General features: G+C 43.2%; 1 protein-coding gene across 1 annotated transcript; it reads left to right on the top strand.

Annotated features, from left to right (window-relative positions):
* Positions 1-1282: 1282 nt before the first annotated feature.
* Vcp (valosin-containing protein) lies at positions 1283-20686 on the top strand. Its single transcript, NM_053864.2, has 17 exons — positions 1283-1510; positions 5765-5876; positions 6060-6232; positions 7599-7741; positions 8198-8328; positions 10387-10518; positions 12340-12442; positions 14723-14856; positions 14937-15072; positions 15818-15930; positions 16411-16575; positions 16678-16800; positions 17385-17597; positions 17793-18101; positions 18263-18418; positions 19714-19868; positions 20018-20686. Exons 1-17 carry the CDS (start codon positions 1494-1496, stop codon positions 20121-20123), a joined length of 2421 nt encoding a protein of 806 aa, NP_446316.1. The 5' UTR covers positions 1283-1493; the 3' UTR covers positions 20124-20686.
* Positions 20687-20915: the final 229 nt, after the last annotated feature.

The following is a 20915-nucleotide window of genomic DNA, read 5'->3' as shown; positions in this document are numbered from 1 at the left end:
CAGACTCCCAAACCCTGAGGAATCACAAAGCCTGCATCATTAGAAGAGAGTGCAATGGCAATCGAGTGGATTAAGAGCTGGGGTGCTGATTCAGAACTCTAGGGTTCAGAGAGGAGGGGGTGGGGTGGAGCTAGGAGTCTCCATTTTCTTTTTTTCTTTCTTCCTTACTTCCCTCCCTTCCTCCCTTTCTTCCTTCCTTCCTTCCCTCCCTCCCTCCCTTCCTTCCTTCCTTCCTTCCTTCCTTCCTTCCTTCCTTCCTTCCTTCCTTCCTCCCTCCCTTCCTTCCTCCCTTCCTTCCTTCCTTCCGTTCTTTTTTGTAGACCAGAGTCCAGCTATGCAGCATTAGCTGGCTTCAAACTGTCAATCTCCTGCCTTTAGCCTCTGGAGTACTGAGATCTAGGGTGTACACCACCATACCCACTTGTTTTTGCTTGTTTTAAAATTTTATTTACTTAGTTTTGAGTATCATTTGGCTGGCTGGAACTCTTTTTTATAGGCCAGGCTGACTTAAAACTCACAGAGAGCCGCCTGCCTCCGAAGTGCTGACATTAAATGCATGTACTACCACACTGCTTTTAAAATTTATTGAGATACTGTTTGAGACTAGAATTATAGCTATGTGCCATTACGCCGACATGGTTTTGTTTTTCAGAAAAGGTCTTGTATCCTGGGTTGATCTCCATCTAATAGTCCTCCTGCCTCAGCTTCCCAATTGCTAAAAATACAGACCTAGCCCATCCACCACGCCCTTCGTTGGAGCCAGTGTTTTAAAGGAGCACGAAGGATTTTAGTATGGTGGAGTAAGAGGATCCCTAGGATTGGCGAGAAATGAACTATGTGGATTATTATTACAACTCAGCTAAACTAATAAGGGTTCAAGCCTTTGTGCGAGGTTCTCCCAGCTGCTTATAAACTAAGGAGCCAATCAATTGGAGCCAAGTAGAGGAAACCTCCTTCGGAGGGATAAAGACTCTCCTTTTACCAGAGGATCTGGCCTATTGCTTTTGTCGATTGGTCAAGACTCCCTATGCGTCGAGGAAGCGTAGTGCTACGGCCAATTGACGTGGCGTTACTAGGCGTGTTGCAGCCTTGAGGCGGGGCTAGGCCACAAACGAATTTTCTGATTGGTTATCGTCTGTGGGTTGCTGGGGAGAGGCACGGAGAGGCGGGCACGAGTCCTAAGGCAGTCGCTGATTGGTTGAGGTTAGAGCAGCTTTCCTTCCGATGATTCGGCTTTTCTCGGTTCAGTCTCCGTGAAGCGTTTGCAGCCGTCGTTTGATTAGTCGCCTCTCGCGGATTAGGAGCTAGCGTCTCCCGCCCGCCTGCCGCCCCGGTGCCGCTGGGAGGAAGCGAGAGGGAGGCTGCCTGTGGGTTTGTCACTGCTGTTGCTCCTCCACCTGAGTGAGTCAAGCCCGGGCCTAGTCGGTCGCCTACCATTCTCGTAGCCGTTACCCTCAGGCCGCCACAGCCGCCGACCGGGAGAGGCGCGCGCCATGGCCTCTGGAGCCGAGTAAGTGTATGCGCGTGCCCGCCCGCCGGCTGCGGGGGCGCGCACCGTGGGACCTGCCGTGCTGGGTAGGCCCGGTCGGGCCGCGTCTGAAAGTCTAGGCCGGGAGAGAGAGAGAGACGGAAGGAGAGGCAAGGGGCGAGTGAGGGCCTCGGGCCGGGCTGTGCACCCGCGCGCCCCCTAGGTCGGGCCCGCGCTGGGCCTGGGTCGGAGCCTGGACAAGATGGTGCTGTGTCATGCAGGCCCCGGCGGCCTGAGTACCTCCCTCGGCACGCCGGCCCCGGCCTAGTTAGGCCTTAGGGTCCACACTCCCCGCATGGAGCCCTTTGGCGCTAGGACGCCGGTCGGCCATTTCGCCGACCATATACAGAAGACCCCGAGCCTGAGAAGAGAAAACACTGCGAGCCTGAGGCCCGGACTGGGCCCAGTGGGCGTGGACTTTGGGCCACGTGAAGGCCTCAGGAGCCCCAAGACTCAAGGGAAGGCTGGGCCGGAAGACCTGGGGGAAGCCCAGGCTGGTCTTGGTGGATCTGGGACGGTGTTGCCCGAAGTTGGCATGTTTTGAACCACATGTAGAGAGAGGGCAGGTCATGCCTTTCTCAAATGGCAGTTTTTCACCTTGTTAGGCCTGTTGTAAACACCCGGAAGTTTTACCTAGTTTTATTGTTGTTGTTGTTATTGTTGTTTTGCTTTGTGTATTTATCTTTGTTTTTGCTATGATCGGAAGTGGCTAGAAAGGAGGTGTTTTTCTTTTATTTTGAGGTGCTGAAGTTAGAATTCGGTTGTTTTTCTTGTTTTGTTTTGTTTGTTCTTGGCTTGGAGAACTTGCAGGTTAGAGTTGGCTTATCTCTTCAAAAGAAATACATCTCTCTCCCCAAGCATCTATGCTGACTCTCTGGACATTATGGCCCCACCTTCATCTTTCAGAAAGCATCAAATAAAATTTAGCCGTCTCAGCCCATTTAGTTAGAAACTAGAGCTTCCCATACAAAAACAAAGCAAAACCAAATAGCAAGTGTAGGGAACTATAAGATCCCGCTGTTTCGAGTGGTTTAGGTTTCATTTCCTTCGGATGAAGTATTCACTCAGTTATTTGGTTAAAAGAACTATTAATATTTTAAATAGCTAGGGTGGGTGGTATTTTGTACACCTTTAATCTCAGCACTTGAAAGAAAGGCAGAGGAGCACGTTACTAGACTAGCTACTCTGGGAGTCTACGCATTCAGGCCCTGTCTCAAAAAACAACAAAATAGACTTTTAAAATACTGTCAGTATTTCAATTGTTGTTTTTTTTTTTTTTAAGTTAAATTTTTTTTGTTTGTTTGTTTGTTTTTTGAGACAGGGTTTCTCTGTGTAACCCCTGGCTGTCCTGGAACTCACTCTGTAGACCAGCCTGTCCTTAAACTCAGGGAAGTCTTTCTGCCTCTGTCTCTCAAGTGTTGGGACCAAAGGTGTGAGCCTCCACTGCCCTGTGGTTTGTTTTTTCTTTTTTGAGATCAGGGAATAATGTAGGCCAAATTGACTTCAAACTCAGCCTTGTGTTTGAACTCCTGTCTTGCTGTCACTACCTCCCATAAAATGGGATAATAGGAATGTCACAGTATGTTCCACTTAAATCTAGATTTTTGTTTGTTTGTTTGTTTTAAAATTAGAATTCCTAAAATCTGGCATCGTGGGCAGTTTGTATCTTTAGGTCATCTTGCTGATTCTTACCTGAATTTCCAAGTTCCTTTTGTGGTCCTTGAGTTCTGGAAAGAACCTGAGTCATGCAGATGATGGGAGGAGAACATACAGAGCTGTAGTTGCTCCTCAGCTCTTTTGGAGTTACTGACTCTAATCTCCACAGGATTTTGGAGAATTACAGGACTTTAAGGGCCAGGGTCTGGACAGGTATGTAGATTGGAGGTTCTCCTGAAAGGCACTTTTGAGAATAAAATACAAAGTGATCACTTGAGGTACTCCTGTAAATCAAGCAAGAAGATGAGCAGCCTCTTGGACAAGATATTTTCATAGATAAGAGGCAGTAGAAAATTTGGTGGGTTTACACACATTTATTTTTGGAATCAACAGCATTGTGGCCAAAGTGACATAACTTTTGAAGGAGACAAGAGCTAAGGAAACTCCCATTACTCTAAAGTAATGGTTAGAGATGTAACAACATTGCTGAGTGTGGTGGTGCATGTCTGTGGTTCTAATAGAGACCGGAGGATCACTGCAAGTTCAAGGTCATCTTGGTTTTACATAGCAGGCAGAACTATATATAGCAAGACCCTTTTTTAAATAAGTGAGGGTAAGGTATTTCTTGTGGCACTGCTTTTTTTGTTTGATTTTGCTGTCTCATCTCGCCCCTAGAAGAATGCTTTGTAGACATCCATTTATCATCACTACTATTCTTGAAACAGTCTTGCTATGCAGTTTAGGCTGGCTTGGAGCCTTTTGCCAATTACTGAGATAACAGGCATGGACCATACTATGTCTGGATTTCATTAATTTGTTGAAGAAATAGTTTTTCCCCTTCATTTGCTTTTTCCTTTGTTAGACCTCTGTTTCAGTTAATATTCATGCTTCTCAAACCTTGAAAAGCATTTTTTGCTTGGTTGGTTTCTTTTTGGTGAGTTAGGGTCTCTTACTATATATCCTTGGTCTGGGACTCTGTAGACCAGTCTGGCTTCAAACTCATAAATAGTTGCCTGCTTCTGCCTCCCAAGTGCTAGGATTAAAGGCTTATGTCACTGTCCCTGGCCAGAGGTAACTTTTCCAAAGGAGAGTCCACTGAGTCTAGTAAGTGAAGGCTAGAAATGAGTTAGTTAGGACATGGGTGCCGAAGACATGGCTTAGTAGGTAAAGGGTGCCAGACCTGACAACCTAAGTTCAATCCATTGAATCCACATAGTGGAAGGAGAGGAGAGACCAACTACCATACCATATATACAGTCAGAGACATAAATAAATGTAGAAAAAAATTACTATCATTGTCTAGTGAATAATACTAGCTTCTAGGAAATTGATAGAAAATTAATTGCTTAAGGAAAGGTCACAAGGTCCTACCAGTCCCTCGGACATTACTGGCAGCAAATGGTTTTTTGGGTAAAGGGACATTTTCCTAGAGTAGTATAGCTACAGGCTAAATTGTTCTGTAAATAACCCCTTGTCACATAAGCTCTTAAACTAATTGGATCACATACATAAAACAAAGAGCCATGAAAGAAAGGCAGTTGCTAGGAAGAAGAAGGGTATCAGTGGGAAGGACAAAAGAGGGCAATGAGATTAATATAAAAATATGTGCATGCATGATAATGTCAGTGAAACCCATCATGTATAACTTATACGTGGAAATAAACTTTAAAAAAATAACTTAGTCTCTTAAGTGAGAAAAATTTGAATTTTCCCAATTTTCAAAATTTTTTAATTTTATGAATTAACAACAATCATGTGCTTTTGCAGAAATGCTAGGAAGCTCCTTTTGAGTTGGATCCTCTTTCTGAAGGTTCTAGTTGTGTTTTTAATCCTCTTGTGTATTACTTCTTGTTGTATGTTCTTTGTTTTGTGCTTGATGTTCTTGTGGTCCTAGGAAATGCTCTAGGTTCTCAGGTTTAGTTTTTGAGGTGGATAGTGCTAAAAGTTGTTTTTTGTTGTTCTGAGGCTTGCTGGTGAAACAGCCTCTTGGAGCCTTATGTGGCTCATTTCATTCCCTTGACACAGGTAGTAAGAGAACTTCTTCAAAGCTCTGGGATTAATCATGATGACCATGTATTATTATGAAAACATTTACATTTTTTTATCTCAAAATGTAAGAATGAACATTGAGATAGGTCTTACAGTCTCCATTTTACAAATGAGGAAATCAAAGTCCAGTCAGGTTAACTAACTTGAGTGAGATCACAATTAAGCATTGCCAGAGTTGGAATTTAGACCTAATAGGTCTTGTAGAGCCCTGTTCTGCAGAGTCTAAAAGGCTAATTTTTTTCTTGGTGGTTTTTGAGCCTTTACTTCTGTTACATCTTTTAATATTCTTTGGCCAGTTTCCCTGCACTGGCTTAGGATCCCTGGGGCCTAACAGATTGGAACAGAAGCACTCAAAATACTAAGATATAGAATGGGAGTGAAGTAAATGCTAGCTGTGTTAATTCATCATGAGTTCATCTGGATTTCCGTTAGCTGCACTTTTAAGCTTCTCTATCCATTCTTTCCTTAGTGAATATTAGAGATTGATGGTATTCAGTATCTATTAGGTCTAACTTCATTTTTTCCTTCTAGTTCAAAAGGTGATGATTTATCAACAGCCATTCTCAAACAGAAGAACCGTCCCAATCGGTTAATTGTTGATGAAGCCATCAATGAAGATAACAGTGTGGTGTCCTTGTCCCAGGTAAGTTAGGTGTGAGTCCAGACTTTACTGTACTTAACTAGAGAGATCTCCCAGCTTTCTTTTTTCATTTTTCTTGCAGTGGCAGATGAACTGGGGTTTGTATGGAATTCTAGCATAGATGATTTCTTTCTATCTAAAGGTCAATGACCCAAAGTCTTTAATCTTATTTTTTTTCTTTCTTAGCCCAAGATGGATGAACTACAGTTGTTCAGAGGTGACACGGTGTTGCTAAAAGGAAAGAAGAGAAGGGAAGCTGTATGCATTGTTCTTTCTGATGACACGTGTTCTGATGAGAAGATTCGAATGAATAGAGTTGTTCGGAATAACCTCCGAGTTCGCCTAGGAGATGTCATCAGGTTTGTATGAAGGTGGGGGATAGATTCTTGACCTCTTAGAAATGAGACCAGATGTAGTCTGCATTGGAGATACCATCTCCCCCTGCATTACAACCAGGATGGAATCCTAGGCAGCTGTAGATGTAGGAAGTTCACCTAGTCATGGGAAGACTAATGTTTCCAGGGCTGTGTGTGTAGGTTGAGAATCCACGTCTGCATGGTCCTTAGGACAAATGGCTTTCTTGATGCCTTTTAAAATTTTTTTCCAACTGGGGAGTATAATTCCTCCTAACTGGGTATGACGATATATAGTCACTAAATGATACACAGATATATGATATATCTACAGTATATCCACTGGTCATAATGCTGTGGCTGCTTAAGGGCTTGTAATGGTGCTGAAATAAAGTGGAAATGTGAATAGGAGGGAATTATTTTAAAAATAAGTAAACCTAGTTCTGCTTGGCGGTGCATACCTTTAATCCCAACACTTGGGAGACAGAGGTGGGTCTGTGAATTCAGGCTGACATGGTCTGTAAAGTGAGAGCCTGTCTCTGAAAAGCAAAAGTGATAGTAAACCTAGGGGAGAGGAGCATAGTTTATAACTAGAGTAGGATTGCTGTGGTAGGAGTGATTTTGGTTGTTGTACCCAGTTAGGTTTCCACAGTCTCTGGTTACCTGGTTAGGACCATTCAGTTTCTGAAATCTTTTTAATGAAGTCTTACTATGTTTTAAGTACTTCGCTCTTTAGATTGCTTAGTCACTTTCTCATGATATTTTGATATTGTGGCTGAGATTATTATTATTATTATTATTATTTATTTATTTGGTTCTTTTTTTCGGAGCTGGGGACCGAACCCAGGGCCTTGCGCTTCCTAGGCAAGCGCCCTACCACTGAGCTAAATCCCCAACCCCGAGATTATTATTTTTTGATTCAGTTATAAAACCTTGTTCCCCCTCCCCCATGTAATTCTGAGATATTAACTAGAAGGCTAGACATGGTAGCACATACCTATATTCCCAGTAATCTCAGTTCTTCAGAGAGAGGAGATGGTTGATACTAGCTGAAAGGATTATTATTATTGGATATCACGTATTGAAGACTCCAGTGGTAGGGCTGTGCATACGTAGAGCTTCCAAATATTCTTAATTTTGGCTTAGTGATGGGTGAACTTCTGTTACCTCATTGTGAATGTAACCTGTCTTAGCTCTGCGAGGCTGTTCCTTTGCGTCTCTCCCACCCTGCTCTCCCCCTTCTCTTCACCTAAGGCCGTCCCTGCCTTTTCTCTTTGGCTTGCCATCAGCGGTCTGTGCCAGGCCCTTTCGGACACCCAGTGCTTGGGGCTGCAGTGTGGTTGGTAATGTGGAGTCTGCTTGTCATCCTCAGCATCCAGCCATGCCCTGATGTAAAGTATGGCAAACGTATCCATGTGCTACCCATTGATGACACAGTGGAAGGCATCACTGGCAATCTTTTTGAGGTATACCTTAAGCCGTACTTCCTGGAAGCATATCGGCCCATCCGTAAAGGTGAGAGAAACTGAGTTTAAGAACAGTTGTTACTTGAGTAAACTTTTAACAATTCCATGTTATTTTCATGTGTCTGAGTATTATGTATAGCTATAATCTGCACACATATTCAATTGTCAGCTCTCTTACCTCCCTTCTGTGCTCTAGTATAGTAAGCAGTTCTCATGTATTTCTGAAGGGTAATGTGGTTTTGCTGTCAAATTGGCAGTGTATTGCTCTTCCATTGTTGGTTGTAGTGAAAGCTTAGGCCGTCTACACCCTAATAGTTAAAGGGGCTTTTGTCATATTCCTGGGATATAGTACAGAGTTGTGTTTCACTATTGCCTGGTGTGGGAAAGGAAGGCATAAGTAATAGCTACTGAGCTTTGAATTTGAGATCATGTGGTCTAGTGAAGAAGTCTCAGGTGGTCTTGTACTTGACACCTCTAATTGCACATGTATTGCTTTGTATTATAGGAGATATTTTCCTTGTCCGGGGTGGGATGCGTGCTGTGGAGTTCAAAGTAGTAGAGACAGATCCCAGCCCTTACTGTATTGTTGCTCCAGACACAGTGATCCACTGTGAGGGGGAGCCAATCAAGCGAGAGGTGAGTTACTCCCTAATCCCAGCCATGGTTTTATTTTGCTTTTTGCTTGTGGTTCTGGGAATTGAACCCAGGGCCGTGTGCATGTTAGGCCTACCACTGAAATACATCCTCATCTCCCAAATTCATTGGCACTCGGGTAGCATTTGTGTTGCTTATCAAACGGAATACTTTTCAAGATTAGATGGCCTTAATAGAAGTAGAAAACCACGTTAAGTATTTCTTGAAAGAACCTACTTCCACGAATTTAAGACAAAGCCGAGAGGTGTAAATGGCTGCCAGTAAGTGTGGTGGTACATGCCAATAGTCCTGGTGCGTAGGAGGTGGAGGTGGGAAGATTGCTGTGAGTTTGAGTCCAGCAGGATGGCCTATGAAGTGAGATCCTGTCTCAAAAACGTAAATGAGCGATAGCTTGGTGGCTCAGCACTGGCTGCTCTTCAAGGGGTCCTGAGTTCAATTCCCAGCACCCACATGGCTATATTTGATCGCGTTCCTATTCCCCTTGTTTGTTTTTTGAGACTGGGTCTCATGTTGTTCTCTCTGGCCTAGAATTCACAGTGATCTGCCTGCTTCTGCCTCCCAAGATGGAATTAAAGCATGTGCATTGTGTGCAAAATTCTACTGATCCCACCCCAGTCTTCCCACTCTCATAACTTTTTTAAACCTTTATTTACCTGAATGGGTAGTATGCCTACATGTGTGTCTATATAACATGTCTCTGTTAGCTCCCCTGAGATGAGTTAGAGGCAGTTAATTGTCATGTGGGTATTGGGAATTAAACCCACGTCTTCTGGAAGAGCAACCAGTGCTCTTAACCCTAAACCATCTCTCCAGTACCCCCAACCCCCACTCCCTTTGGTGACCAACTGAATTTATTTAGAATTGATCTTGTGTGGGGGAGGCTATCTGACAGCTACAGCTTACCAGTGGCTATACTGCCACTAAGGAATACTCTGTCTTCCAGCTCCTCAGTGCCAGATTGCTTGTCTGGCACACCACTCGGGAGGCAGAACTCAGTCTGCAATGGGGGTCCCAGTCCATGTTTTTTTTCTGTATGGGAAACTGGAGTTTGTGACTATTGGTATGGTTTCTGGCCTTCTGTGTACCCAGGCACTTCTGGTGTGCAACATCTACTTGCTAGGCAGGAAGGGAAAGGCAGAGCCTGGGACAGGTGGAACTTGGTTTGATTCCGAATGAGTGCTGAGAGTACGGAGGGGCTGGAAGAGAGAAGTCCTGGACATTTAGGGTTTGTTATAAAGACCCCCAACCCCTACAGAGATCCTTGATCGAAGAGAAGGTCCTTGCTTGTCCAAACTGCTTTATTTGATGGCAGATGTTAATACAATACCTTAATCTGAGTGAGCTAGAGATTGAATACCTTCTTCAGGAACCAGTGCCCCAGAAGGGAAGCTCCTGAATTGAATGCCCAAGGCCTATCTAGATAGCTCAGTAGCTTATCGAACTTTATGCTGTGTGACTGATTGCCACGGTTCTCAGTGGGCTTCCAGAACAGGTTTAGGCAGAGTTGGCTCCAGTCCAACTGTTCTCAGTTCTGAGTTTCATGGGGTTTAGGCTCATTCAACCTTACCAGTTCTTTTGTCTGGTGGTACAGTCCACTTGCCCCACACCTCAGGGTAGGGTGGTGCCTTTATGAACCAACTCCCAAACCCCGCTCCATTCAGGATGGGATGTTGATAAACCCAGTTCTGTGTAGGTCAACTTTAGTTTAGGGATCCCTTTTCAGTAAAATAAGGACTGCTCATAAGAGAGCAGTGTTTGGGTGTTTTTACTTTGTTTTATTTTCCTTTTACTGGGTATTGCTGTATAAGCTGACTGCAATTCACTGTGGCTTAAGCTGGCCTCACATCCAGTCTTTCTGCCTTCCAAGTACAGAATTTACAGACATGTTACCTGGCTTAAGACAAGATCCCTGCAGAAGAGAATCTTCTCACACAACATATTTTTTTCCATACCAAATAGTGGGAGGACTTGGAGAAATTGTATATTTGCTGACAATATTATTCTGGTTTTTGTTGTTGTTTTATACTCTTTTATATTCAGGATGAGGAGGAGTCCTTGAATGAAGTAGGCTATGATGACATCGGTGGTTGCAGGAAGCAGCTAGCTCAGATAAAGGAGATGGTGGAGCTGCCACTGAGACATCCTGCACTCTTTAAGGCAATTGGTGTGAAGGTGAGTATCCTAAGATCTGTGGGGAGTCTAAGACAGTGCTATAATGTTTTCTCATGGTGTGACTGATGCCCTAAATGGCTTAAAGGGGCAATAATAATCTTTGGGTTTATAGAAGGCTCTAAAAATTCATTAGAGCTATAGATTGTCATGTATATGTATGTACGCGTATACACACATAATATGCTTAAACAATGAGATCTCCCATGGATCGTATTAAAATTTTAACCATAATTTTGCCAATATTTGTAGAGTATTACTCAATAAAAGAAGGAAATTAATCGAGTTTTCAGATCCTGAGTTAAACACCTGAGAACCACCACCTGTCTAGAATAGTTTTTTGACCTTTTATATGTAATAGAACACACTAAAGATGAAGTGTGACTACTTTGCTTACTAAGCATACAAGTGGTTTTGTCTTGAGGGCAGTTTCAATGTCTTGTGGATAAGGCTGCAGACAACTTACAAGAAAGGTGCAGTTGATTATTTTAGAAGAAAAGACATGCCTTCATTCTCTCTGAGGCAGAGGCAGGCGCATCTATGAATTTGAGACTTGACAACCATATCTACAGAGAGTGGTTCCAGGACAGCCAGGGTTGCACAGAGAAGTCCTATTTGTCTGTTTTAGGAAAGGAATCTTGTTTTGAAAAAAAGACATTCTAGGGCTGGAGAGATGACCAGCAGTTAGAACAGTGACTGCTCTTCCAGAGATCCTGAGTTCAATTCTTAGGAACTATCGGAAATACCACTCAGTAGCAAAATTAGAGTTATGAAGTAGCAATTAAAACTTACGGTTGGGAAATCCTAAGACATCAGAAATAGGTGTTTTCCAGTGATCGTGACCCACAGATTTAGAACCACTGTCCTAAAAGGTTGTAAACACATGAGTGAAGAGCTCTAACCCTGAAAAACAGACCTTGCTTTAGTAGTAAGTACCTTGCATCCTGGTTTGTCCAAAGGGAAATTATTGAGGCCTTGGCATAATAACTTATTATTCACTGTCCTTCCAGTTTGTAAAGTCCCCCAGGTGTGACTTTTTAAAGGTGGTTCTTTTTTTTTTTTAAGGTTGTTCACTATTAGTCTCCTATGCAAATTGAGTTTATAAATGTTAGTGTTTATTTCCAAGGAGAGAGGGGGTGGAGGGGGAGAGGGAGGGAGGGACGGAGAGAGAGGGGGAGAGAGAGGGAGAGAGAGAGAGAGAGAGAGAGAGAGAGAGAGAGAGAGAGAGAGAGAGAGAGTGTGTGTGTAGCAGCAGACAGGGCTTCTTTCTTTATGTATCCTTAGCTATCCTGGAACTCGCTATATAGACCGGGTTAGCCTCAAATTCAGAGACCTACCTGCCTCTGCCTTGAGTTCTGGGATTAAAGATGCAAACCACATCTGGCTCTTTGTGTTTTCTTTTGGTCTCCCATTGTAAGTCAGTCTGGCCTCGACTATGCAATTCTTACTATTCTCTTCAGCTGGGTTTATAAACGGGTCTCAAAGGCTTGTGTGTTCTTTTTTATGTGTGTGGCTGTTAGTTTCGTTAATGTATATGTAGACACCACAAGCTTTCAGTATCTACAACTGACCAGAAGAAGACATCAGCTAGATCCTCTAGAACTGGAGTTACAGGTGGTTGTCAGCCACATCCACAATCAGTGGAAGAGTAGCCAGTGCTCTTAAATGCTGAGCCATCCCTCTAAACCCCAAAGACTTTTTCTTTATGGTATCAGTATAGAGCCCCGTTTCTCATCCCTCACTAGAGCTCTAGTCCAGCTACTTTTGGATGGGGGGTTGGGGGAAGGTAAACTCCTGACCCTAACTGAACTTTGTTGTCCTCAGCCTCCTCGGGGAATCTTGCTATATGGACCTCCTGGGACAGGGAAAACCTTGATTGCCCGAGCTGTGGCAAATGAAACTGGAGCCTTCTTCTTTCTGATCAATGGTAAGAAACTTGGTCCATCTTATGTCTGACTAGACCCATTTCTGAGTGGGGCATCTCATGGAGACATCATTTGCATACCCTTTAGCATATTAAGAAAATTATTTTATGACTTAAGGTTATTGGTGGGTTTTTTGTTTTTTTTTTTGTTTTTTGTTTTTTTTTTTGTCTGCATGTCTGTGTACTATGTATTTGCAGTACCTAAGGAGGCCAGAAGAGGGCATCAGATCTCCTAAAATTGGAGTTATCATGAACCACTATGTAGGTGCTGGGGATTGAACCCTGGACCAAACAATCAATGCTTTTAACCACTGAGTCTTCTCTCCAGCCTAAGTTTAGCCATTTTTGTGTGTGTATGTATGTTTGTTAATGTATTGTGGTATGCGTGCACATGTGTGGGCTTCAGAGGATAATCTCATGGTCTTCAGGTGCAGTCTACCTTTTTAGAGACAGGGTCTCATTGACCAGGAACTGTTAGTGTAGATTGACTAACCAGATAGCTGCAAGAATCTGCCTATCTCTCCAGTGCTAGATTTACAAGTTTGTGTGCACCATGCCTGTTTTATTTTGTTTTAACATAGATTTTAGGGATCTAGCCTGGGTATGCATGCATCTAAGGCAGACTCTTTAGGCCCTGAGCTATCTCTGTAGCCTCACTTAATCATTTTCTGATGAATGAGTGTATTATGGGAAGATAAGCAATAAGGGGAAGGCTTTTGGTGGGGGGGTTGGGGTGGAAAAGGGATAGGAATTGAGATATGGTCTCACTGAGTGGTATTGTTGTAATTTTAAAAGTGTTAGTATTTCTCTATTCCTGGCTAGCTCACAAATGAAACTGAATCTAAGATTTATTTAATTCTATCGGTTTGGTTCTCTGGGCTTCAGAGCTGTCTTCGGGACCCCTTCTGGGACCCCTTCCTCAATGCATCCCTTCCCCACCCCACCCCCCCAAATCCCCAAACTGGTGGAAGTCCTGACCTATTTTCTCTTCTCTTCTGCCCAGCCATTGGCTGGTTAGATTTTATTGACAAGTCAGAATAAATGGGGAGCAATGTATACACAAACTTGTAATAAGCATTACATTCCATGTCAGGATTTCACATAGATATGGGGGGTAGAAAAAAATCAGCATCTGAATAATGCAAGGGTAATCCTTTTATTTTTTAAAAGATTTATTTATTAATCTTATGTAATGAGTACACTGTAGCTATCTTCGGACACACCGGAAGAGGGCATCACATTACAAATGGTTGTGAGCCACCATGTGGTTGTTGGGAATTGAACTTAGGACCTCTGGAAGAGCAGTGTTCTTAACCTCTGAGCTGTCTCTCCAGCCCCACAAGGATAATCTTTACACAGTACACAAAAATATTTTGCCTAGTGTGTGGCCCTGACAAGTTTTCTTGTAGCCCAGGTCTGTCTTTCCTTCCCTTGAGAAAGATTGTGAATAAGGCATTTAGGGAACAAGCTGTTAGGATAAATCAAGTTTGTTTGTTTTGAGGGTTTCTCTGTGTAGCTCTGGCTCACTCTGTACACCAAGGTTGGTCTTGAACTACACCTGCTTCTGCCTACCAAGTGCTGGGATTAAAAGGCATGTACCACCATCCATGCACAGCTAAAAGGTTTATTTTTATCTGAGAATATTTGTGTGACTATGAGCTGAGGGATCATTGTTTGTCTTTAGAATGATACTTAGATTATTAGAGGTCCATTGATAATTAGCCTCTTACCAAATCATCTTTGTCATCCTAACAGAAGTATATAGAGCCATGGTCTTTGTAGTCTGACCAGGTAACTCTTACTCAGTAATGGGTGGAAAGGGCTATTAGGCACAGGGATTACTGCATTCTTAACTCCGGACCTGTATTTAGGATAAGGGAAAAAAATAAAAGTTTCTTTAGGGATTGGGGGAGGACAGGTTTTTGTCATTGTTTTTAAAAAATAACTTATTAATTTACTGTGTTCTTGGACTGGAGAGCTGATGGATCAGTGGTTAAGAGCACTGATCTTCCAGAGGTCCTGAGTTCAATTCCCAGCAACCACAGTCATCTGTAATGGGACCTAATGCCCTCTTTTGGTGTGTCTGAAGACAGCAACAGTGTACTTATTTATATAAATAAAATAAGTAAGTCTTAAAAAAAATTATTGTGTGAAAGTCAGAGGACAAGTTGAAAAAATTAGTTCCTTGTTTCTGCCACGTTGGGTCCAGGATTGGCAATAAGCACCTTGACCTGATTAAGGCATCTCACTGACCCTGTCATTGTCTACTGTGTATCTCTTGAGGTCCTGAAATCATGAGCAAATTGGCTGGTGAGTCTGAGAGCAACCTTCGTAAAGCCTTTGAGGAAGCTGAAAAGAATGCTCCTGCCATCATCTTCATCGACGAGCTTGATGCCATTGCACCCAAAAGAGAGAAAGTAGGAACCTACCCAATGGGATGGTAAGGACTTGTGAGGTCCTGACCTAGCTTCTGACCAGACATACTACTGTCTTACAGACTCACGGGGAAGTGGAGCGTCGCATCGTGTCTCAGTTGTTGACCCTTATGGATGGCCTAAAGCAGAGAGCACATGTGATAGTTATGGCAGCAACCAATAGACCCAACAGCATTGACCCAGCCCTACGGCGATTTGGTAAAGACCTTAAATTTTTTTCCTACACCACCCTTTTTTTTTTTTTTTTTTTTTTTAATATATAAGACAAGAGTTTCTCTGTGTAGCCCTGGCTGTCCTGAAACTATGAATACCAGGCTGACCTCAAACTCAAGAGATTGACCTGCCTCTGCCTTCTGAGTGCTTGGGATTAAAGTTGTGCACCACCATCGTGCAAACCAGCCTGTCCTTACTTGTTGATATATTGTAGGGTATATTGTTGGTATGTCTGTTGGGCTTGATTTCCTTATCTCACCTATGTCTTTAAGTTACTTAATCCTCAGAATTTAAGTTCTTTGTCATGACAGGACCTAAGGTTTTTTTTTTTTTTTTCCATTCTGTGTTCTCTCTAGGGCACTCCCTCAACCTTTCTAGTGCTGCGACCCTTTAATATAGTTCCTCATGTTGTAGTGACCTTCAATCATAAAGTTGTTACTACTTCATGGCTGTAATTTTGCTACTGTTATGAATTGTAATGTAAAATATTTGTCATAGAGGGTATTTGATATGTGACACCCACTCCCACCCCCGTTAAGTGGTTGTTCTGTCCCAGAGGGGTCGAGATCCAGGTTGAGAGCCACTGCTCTAGAGTAACTATCTATTTTTTGCCTAAGTCTGAAAGATTTCCAGGTTGTGAGGCATTAATGCTAACTTTAAATAAGAGAGTTCTGGAGTGACTTCTGTGGACCAGAAACTTCCTATTTTACATTCCTTTATTGTCCCATAGGTCGCTTTGACAGAGAGGTAGATATTGGAATCCCTGATGCTACAGGACGTTTGGAAATTCTTCAGATCCATACCAAGAACATGAAACTGGCAGATGATGTGGACTTGGAACAGGTGGAGTGGTGATGATGGCTGGCCAGAATTTAGGATAACTCTGTTGTAGGAGGTTGCAGGGGACTACATGCATAGACTAAGAAAAGAGGCTTCATATCAGTAATCTAGAACGGGGGGGGGGGGGGAGGACGGACAGGAGGAGCCTGAGTTTGAGGCTTGTTAGGGCTACACAGCAAGGTCGTTGTATCTTTTCTTTTTTTCTAAAAAAAAAGCTGGATGGACTTTGTTTTTAACTTCAGAGCAGGAATGTGCTTCTTAGTTGTTGCTGTATGTATGAGTTGTTGGAGCAGTTTTATTTTCAGCTCCCCAATCCGGTGTGAATATTTAACACCTCTGCCTGTAAAAGGTCTGCTATAATATATCTCTTCAAGGAAACAGGAAGAATCAGAGATATGAAACATGGGATGGAGTCAGGATTCTGTTTCTGACTTGATAAGGTAGCTGGATCTTGAGGATGGTCAGTATATCTTCTCTTTGCAGGTAGCCAATGAGACTCATGGTCATGTGGGTGCTGACTTGGCAGCCCTGTGTTCAGAGGCTGCTCTACAGGCCATCCGGAAAAAAATGGACCTCATTGACCTAGAAGATGAGACCATTGACGCTGAGGTCATGAATTCCCTGGCAGTTACTATGGATGACTTCCGGGTAAGGACCATATTACACCCAAATTAGGAATATGTTTATGTATTTTGTTGTGAGGACCCCGCCCCCAAGTCTCATCTCCACTTTTTCAAACTCCCTTTTTAGTGGGCCTTAAGTCAAAGCAACCCATCAGCACTTCGGGAAACTGTGGTAGAAGTGCCACAAGTAACCTGGGAAGACATTGGAGGCCTGGAGGATGTCAAACGGGAGCTTCAGGAGTTGGTTCAGGTAGGCTAAGTTTTGCTCTAGTATGGTGGGTCATTCCCTCAGTATATAATAATCAACTTTTAGGTCTCAGACTGATTTACTAAGAATTGAGCGTATAACTCTGTTACAGAGTTTTAGATAATAATGAACTGCCCTAAGTTACTGCTGCTACAGTGAAGTACTATGACAAAAAGCAAGTTAGGGAGGAAAGAGTTCCACACTGCTGTTCATCAAACAGAGCAGGAGCTGATGCAGAGGCCATGGAGGGGTGCTATTTAAGGCCTTGCTTCCAAAGCCAGCTGTCTTATAGAACCCAGAACCATCAGCCCAGGGGTGGGACCACCCACGATGGGTGGGGCCTTCCCACATCAAAAACTAATGAAGAAAATGCCTTATAGCCAGATTTTATGTAAGAATTTTCTCAAGGTTCCCTTTTTTCAGATAACTCAAGTTAGGTGTCAGGTTGATATAAGACTAGGTAGCATGGAAGCCTATATACAAAAAACTTGGATGTTAGACGTTTGTATCATAAAGATGCTATGCTTCTGATATGATTTGATTTAAAATATGGGGTTGCCCTTAAATTATCTTTGCTTTTCTTCTAGTATCCTGTGGAGCATCCAGACAAATTCCTCAAATTTGGCATGACTCCTTCCAAAGGTGTTCTTTTCTATGGACCGCCTGGCTGTGGGAAAACCTTACTGGCCAAAGCCATTGCTAATGAATGCCAGGCTAACTTCATCTCCATCAAGGGTCCTGAGCTGCTTACCATGTGGTTTGGGGAATCTGAGGCCAATGTCAGGGAAATATTTGACAAGGTAAGCTAGATGGCTAGCTGATGTTCATATGTATGTATGGCAAGGGGCAAGGTGGAATGAGAGGTTATTTCTCCAGACGCAAAAAATTTTATTACTGGCAGCTCAGTTGGGGCATTACTGATTACTCTGTTTTCTTCCTGAAGTATGAGAAATCTAGTTATATTAGTATTTGAGATGGTCTTTTCTTTTTCATAGGCACGACAAGCTGCCCCCTGTGTACTCTTCTTTGATGAGTTAGATTCAATTGCCAAGGCTCGTGGTGGTAATATTGGAGATGGTGGTGGAGCTGCAGACCGAGTCATCAATCAGATCCTGACAGAAATGGATGGCATGTCCACAAAAAAGAATGTGTTTATCATTGGAGCTACCAACCGGCCTGACATCATTGATCCTGCTATCCTAAGACCTGGCCGTCTTGATCAGCTCATTTATATCCCACTTCCTGATGAGAAGTCCCGTGTTGCCATCCTAAAAGCCAATCTGCGAAAATCCCCAGTTGCCAAGGCAAGTGCAAAGTTGTCAGCCATAGGGACTTTTTCTGTTAAGCAGATGTGGAGTGGCAGAGGCAGAAGCCAGTCTGTTTAAAATAGAAAGTCCAGAGACCCTGTGCTCTGTGGGAGGAAGGCACAGTGCTAACAGCTAACATACTCTTGTGCTTCCTTTAGGATGTGGATTTGGAGTTCTTGGCTAAGATGACTAATGGCTTTTCTGGAGCTGACCTGACAGAAATTTGCCAACGTGCTTGTAAACTAGCCATTCGTGAATCTATCGAGAGTGAGATTAGGCGAGAACGAGAGAGGCAGACAAATCCATCAGCTATGGTGAGTCAGTACACTTTGTCTACATGTACCAGTTAGAGGCCTTGCTTCATGATCCAGAGTGGAGGTATTAGGAAGGTCCCTGATGTTAAACCAGGGTGTCCAAGAAAATGAATACCAAACAGCTAAGCAGGGAGTGGGTGTGATGCATGCCTGTCTCACCTCTCAGTGGTGGAAGTGAACCCATGGAGAAAGAGGGGTTGGCTATACGATCAGTTTAAACCTGATATCTTAAGGGGAATGAAAATAGGATTGTAACAAACGGATGGAACAGGATTTTATTCTTTTATGTGTACTGGTGTTTGCCTATGTGTATGTCTGTGTAAAGGTGTTAGATCCCCTGGAGCTGGAATAAAAAGCACTTGTGAACTGCCATGTGGGCGCTGGGAATTGAATCTGGATTCTCTGGAAGAGCAGCTCGGTGCTCTTAACCATTTCTCTCTAGCCCCTTGAACGGGATTTTTAAAACTTAGGAATCTAGACGTTTTCATCCTGGTGGGAAAGGGAATTCATCGGGTCCCAAAAATGGAAAACTACAAATTTATAATCTAACATGTTTTCTACTGTGGTTCCACTCCACTCTGTTTGGAGGTTAGCAAATGGCTAAGAAACAGCAAGAGGCTTCCTTTATTTTAGAGGGAAGGTCTGTAACACTCTTTCCTCTAAGAAGCTCCTTAAACAGTTGGTGCTAGGAGTTAGTCTCATAAAACATAGCAGTTGGAGTTAATTCTCATAGAAGAGTAGCTTTGAATATTTTAATTTTTTTTTTTTTTTTTTTTTTTTGGAACTGGGGGCCGAACCCAGGGCCTTGCACTTGCTAGGCAAGCGCTCTACCACTGAGCTAAATCCCCAACCCCGAATATTTTAAATTTTAAAGAAAGATTTGAATAAATAACTTCTAGTAGGGTTATAAGACTTATTAAGATATGGTAGTTTTATAGTTAAACAGCCTTTTTAGGTACCAATTTCCATGTTTCATATCTGTCTAAATGCAACAACAGTTAGGATATAAAAATGTCCCCTTAGACCACTTTAATCTATCTTTTTCCTTTCCTAAGCCTGGGAACCACTGATAAGAATCTGTCTGTATTGTTTTCCCATTTACAGGATGAACTGGCACATTTATTTTTAGGTAGAGCAGTGGTCTACTTTTAGGATGTTTGGCCTGGCACCTGATTTAGCTTGGATTGGAGAGTCACAATAGTAGACTCTTGCAATAATGAAGGGTAGGGAGACAAGGGGTAGAGTGCAAGCTGGATCCTAACTAGTATAATGGTCTGTGCTTACTGACTTTATAGGAAGTAGAAGAGGATGATCCAGTGCCTGAGATCCGCAGAGATCACTTTGAGGAAGCCATGCGTTTTGCCCGACGTTCTGTCAGTGATAATGACATTCGGAAGTATGAAATGTTTGCCCAGACACTGCAGCAAAGTCGAGGTTTTGGCAGCTTCAGGTAATCCTGGTGCAAAGGGTAGTTCCTAAGTTGCTTGGGGGACTGTAGAAGCAGTGGTGGGAGTCTATAGTAGGGAGGCTGCAGCGGTAGTTGTAACAGATTGTACAGGCCCTATCCATATCCTCTTTTTTTTCTTCTTGTGTATACAGATTCCCTTCAGGGAACCAGGGTGGAGCTGGCCCAAGTCAGGGCAGTGGAGGTGGCACAGGTGGCAATGTGTACACAGAAGACAATGACGATGACCTCTATGGCTAAGTGATGTGCCAGCATGCAGCGAGCTGGCCTGGCTGGACCTTGTTCCCTGGGGGTGGGGGCGCTCGCCCAATGGGAACCAGGGGTGTGCCCATGGCCTGTTCCATTCCTCAGTCCGAACAGTTCAGCCCCAGTCAGACTCTGGACAGGGGTTTTCTGTTGCAAAAAAAAATTACAAAAGCGATAAAATAAAAGTGATTTTCATTTGGGAGGTGAAGAGTGAATTACCAGCAAGGAGCTGGGCCTTGGGCCCTCACCATTTCTGTTGTAGTTTGGGTGGTGCAGGTAACCTGTGTGGTGTGAACCGAGGCGCTGCCCCCACCATCACCACAGTAAAGCATCTATACTCAATGCTGTCCAAGCCCTCCCTTACCTCTAGCCAGCCTGGGTAGGTGGACAAGGGGCCTCAGTTTGCTGGGTGTTTATATAGAAAGTAGGTTGATTTTTATTTTACATGCTTTTGAGTTACTGTTGGAAGACTAATCATAAGCAGTTTCTAAACCAAAAAAAAAAAAAAAAAAAAAAGACATGTTGTAAAAGGATAATAAATGTTGGGTCAAAATGGAGCCTGCGTTCTGGCCACTGTGCCTCTTCTTTTCCTGGAAGCTTGCATCCTCCTGATATATTCAGCCACTAACATCCCTCCTCCCCCGAAAAAAAAGTCATCTTTTTTAAAAAAATCTGCTTTTGTGTAATGTTACATACAAGAAGGTTAGAGAACAGTGTTGTGTGTCATCCCTTACCTTCTACCTTGTGTGAGACTAGGTGTCTGTGCTATTGTTTATACCTTGTTTG

The sequence above is a fragment of the Rattus norvegicus genome, chromosome 5 (assembly GCF_036323735.1).
Source record: "Rattus norvegicus strain BN/NHsdMcwi chromosome 5, GRCr8, whole genome shotgun sequence".
NCBI classification, from domain to species: Eukaryota; Metazoa; Chordata; class Mammalia; order Rodentia; family Muridae; genus Rattus; species Rattus norvegicus.
This window is presented reverse-complemented; position numbering and strand designations above follow the sequence as displayed.

Bases quoted from the DNA above. Each gene is read 5' to 3' on its own strand.
- Vcp (NM_053864.2), top strand. The intron at 15,931-16,410 runs GTGGAGTGGTGA...TTCTCTTTGCAG, and splicing joins ATGATGTGGACTTGGAACAG to GTAGCCAATGAGACTCATGG. The intron at 17,598-17,792 runs GTAAGCTAGATG...TCTTTTTCATAG, and splicing joins TCAGGGAAATATTTGACAAG to GCACGACAAGCTGCCCCCTG.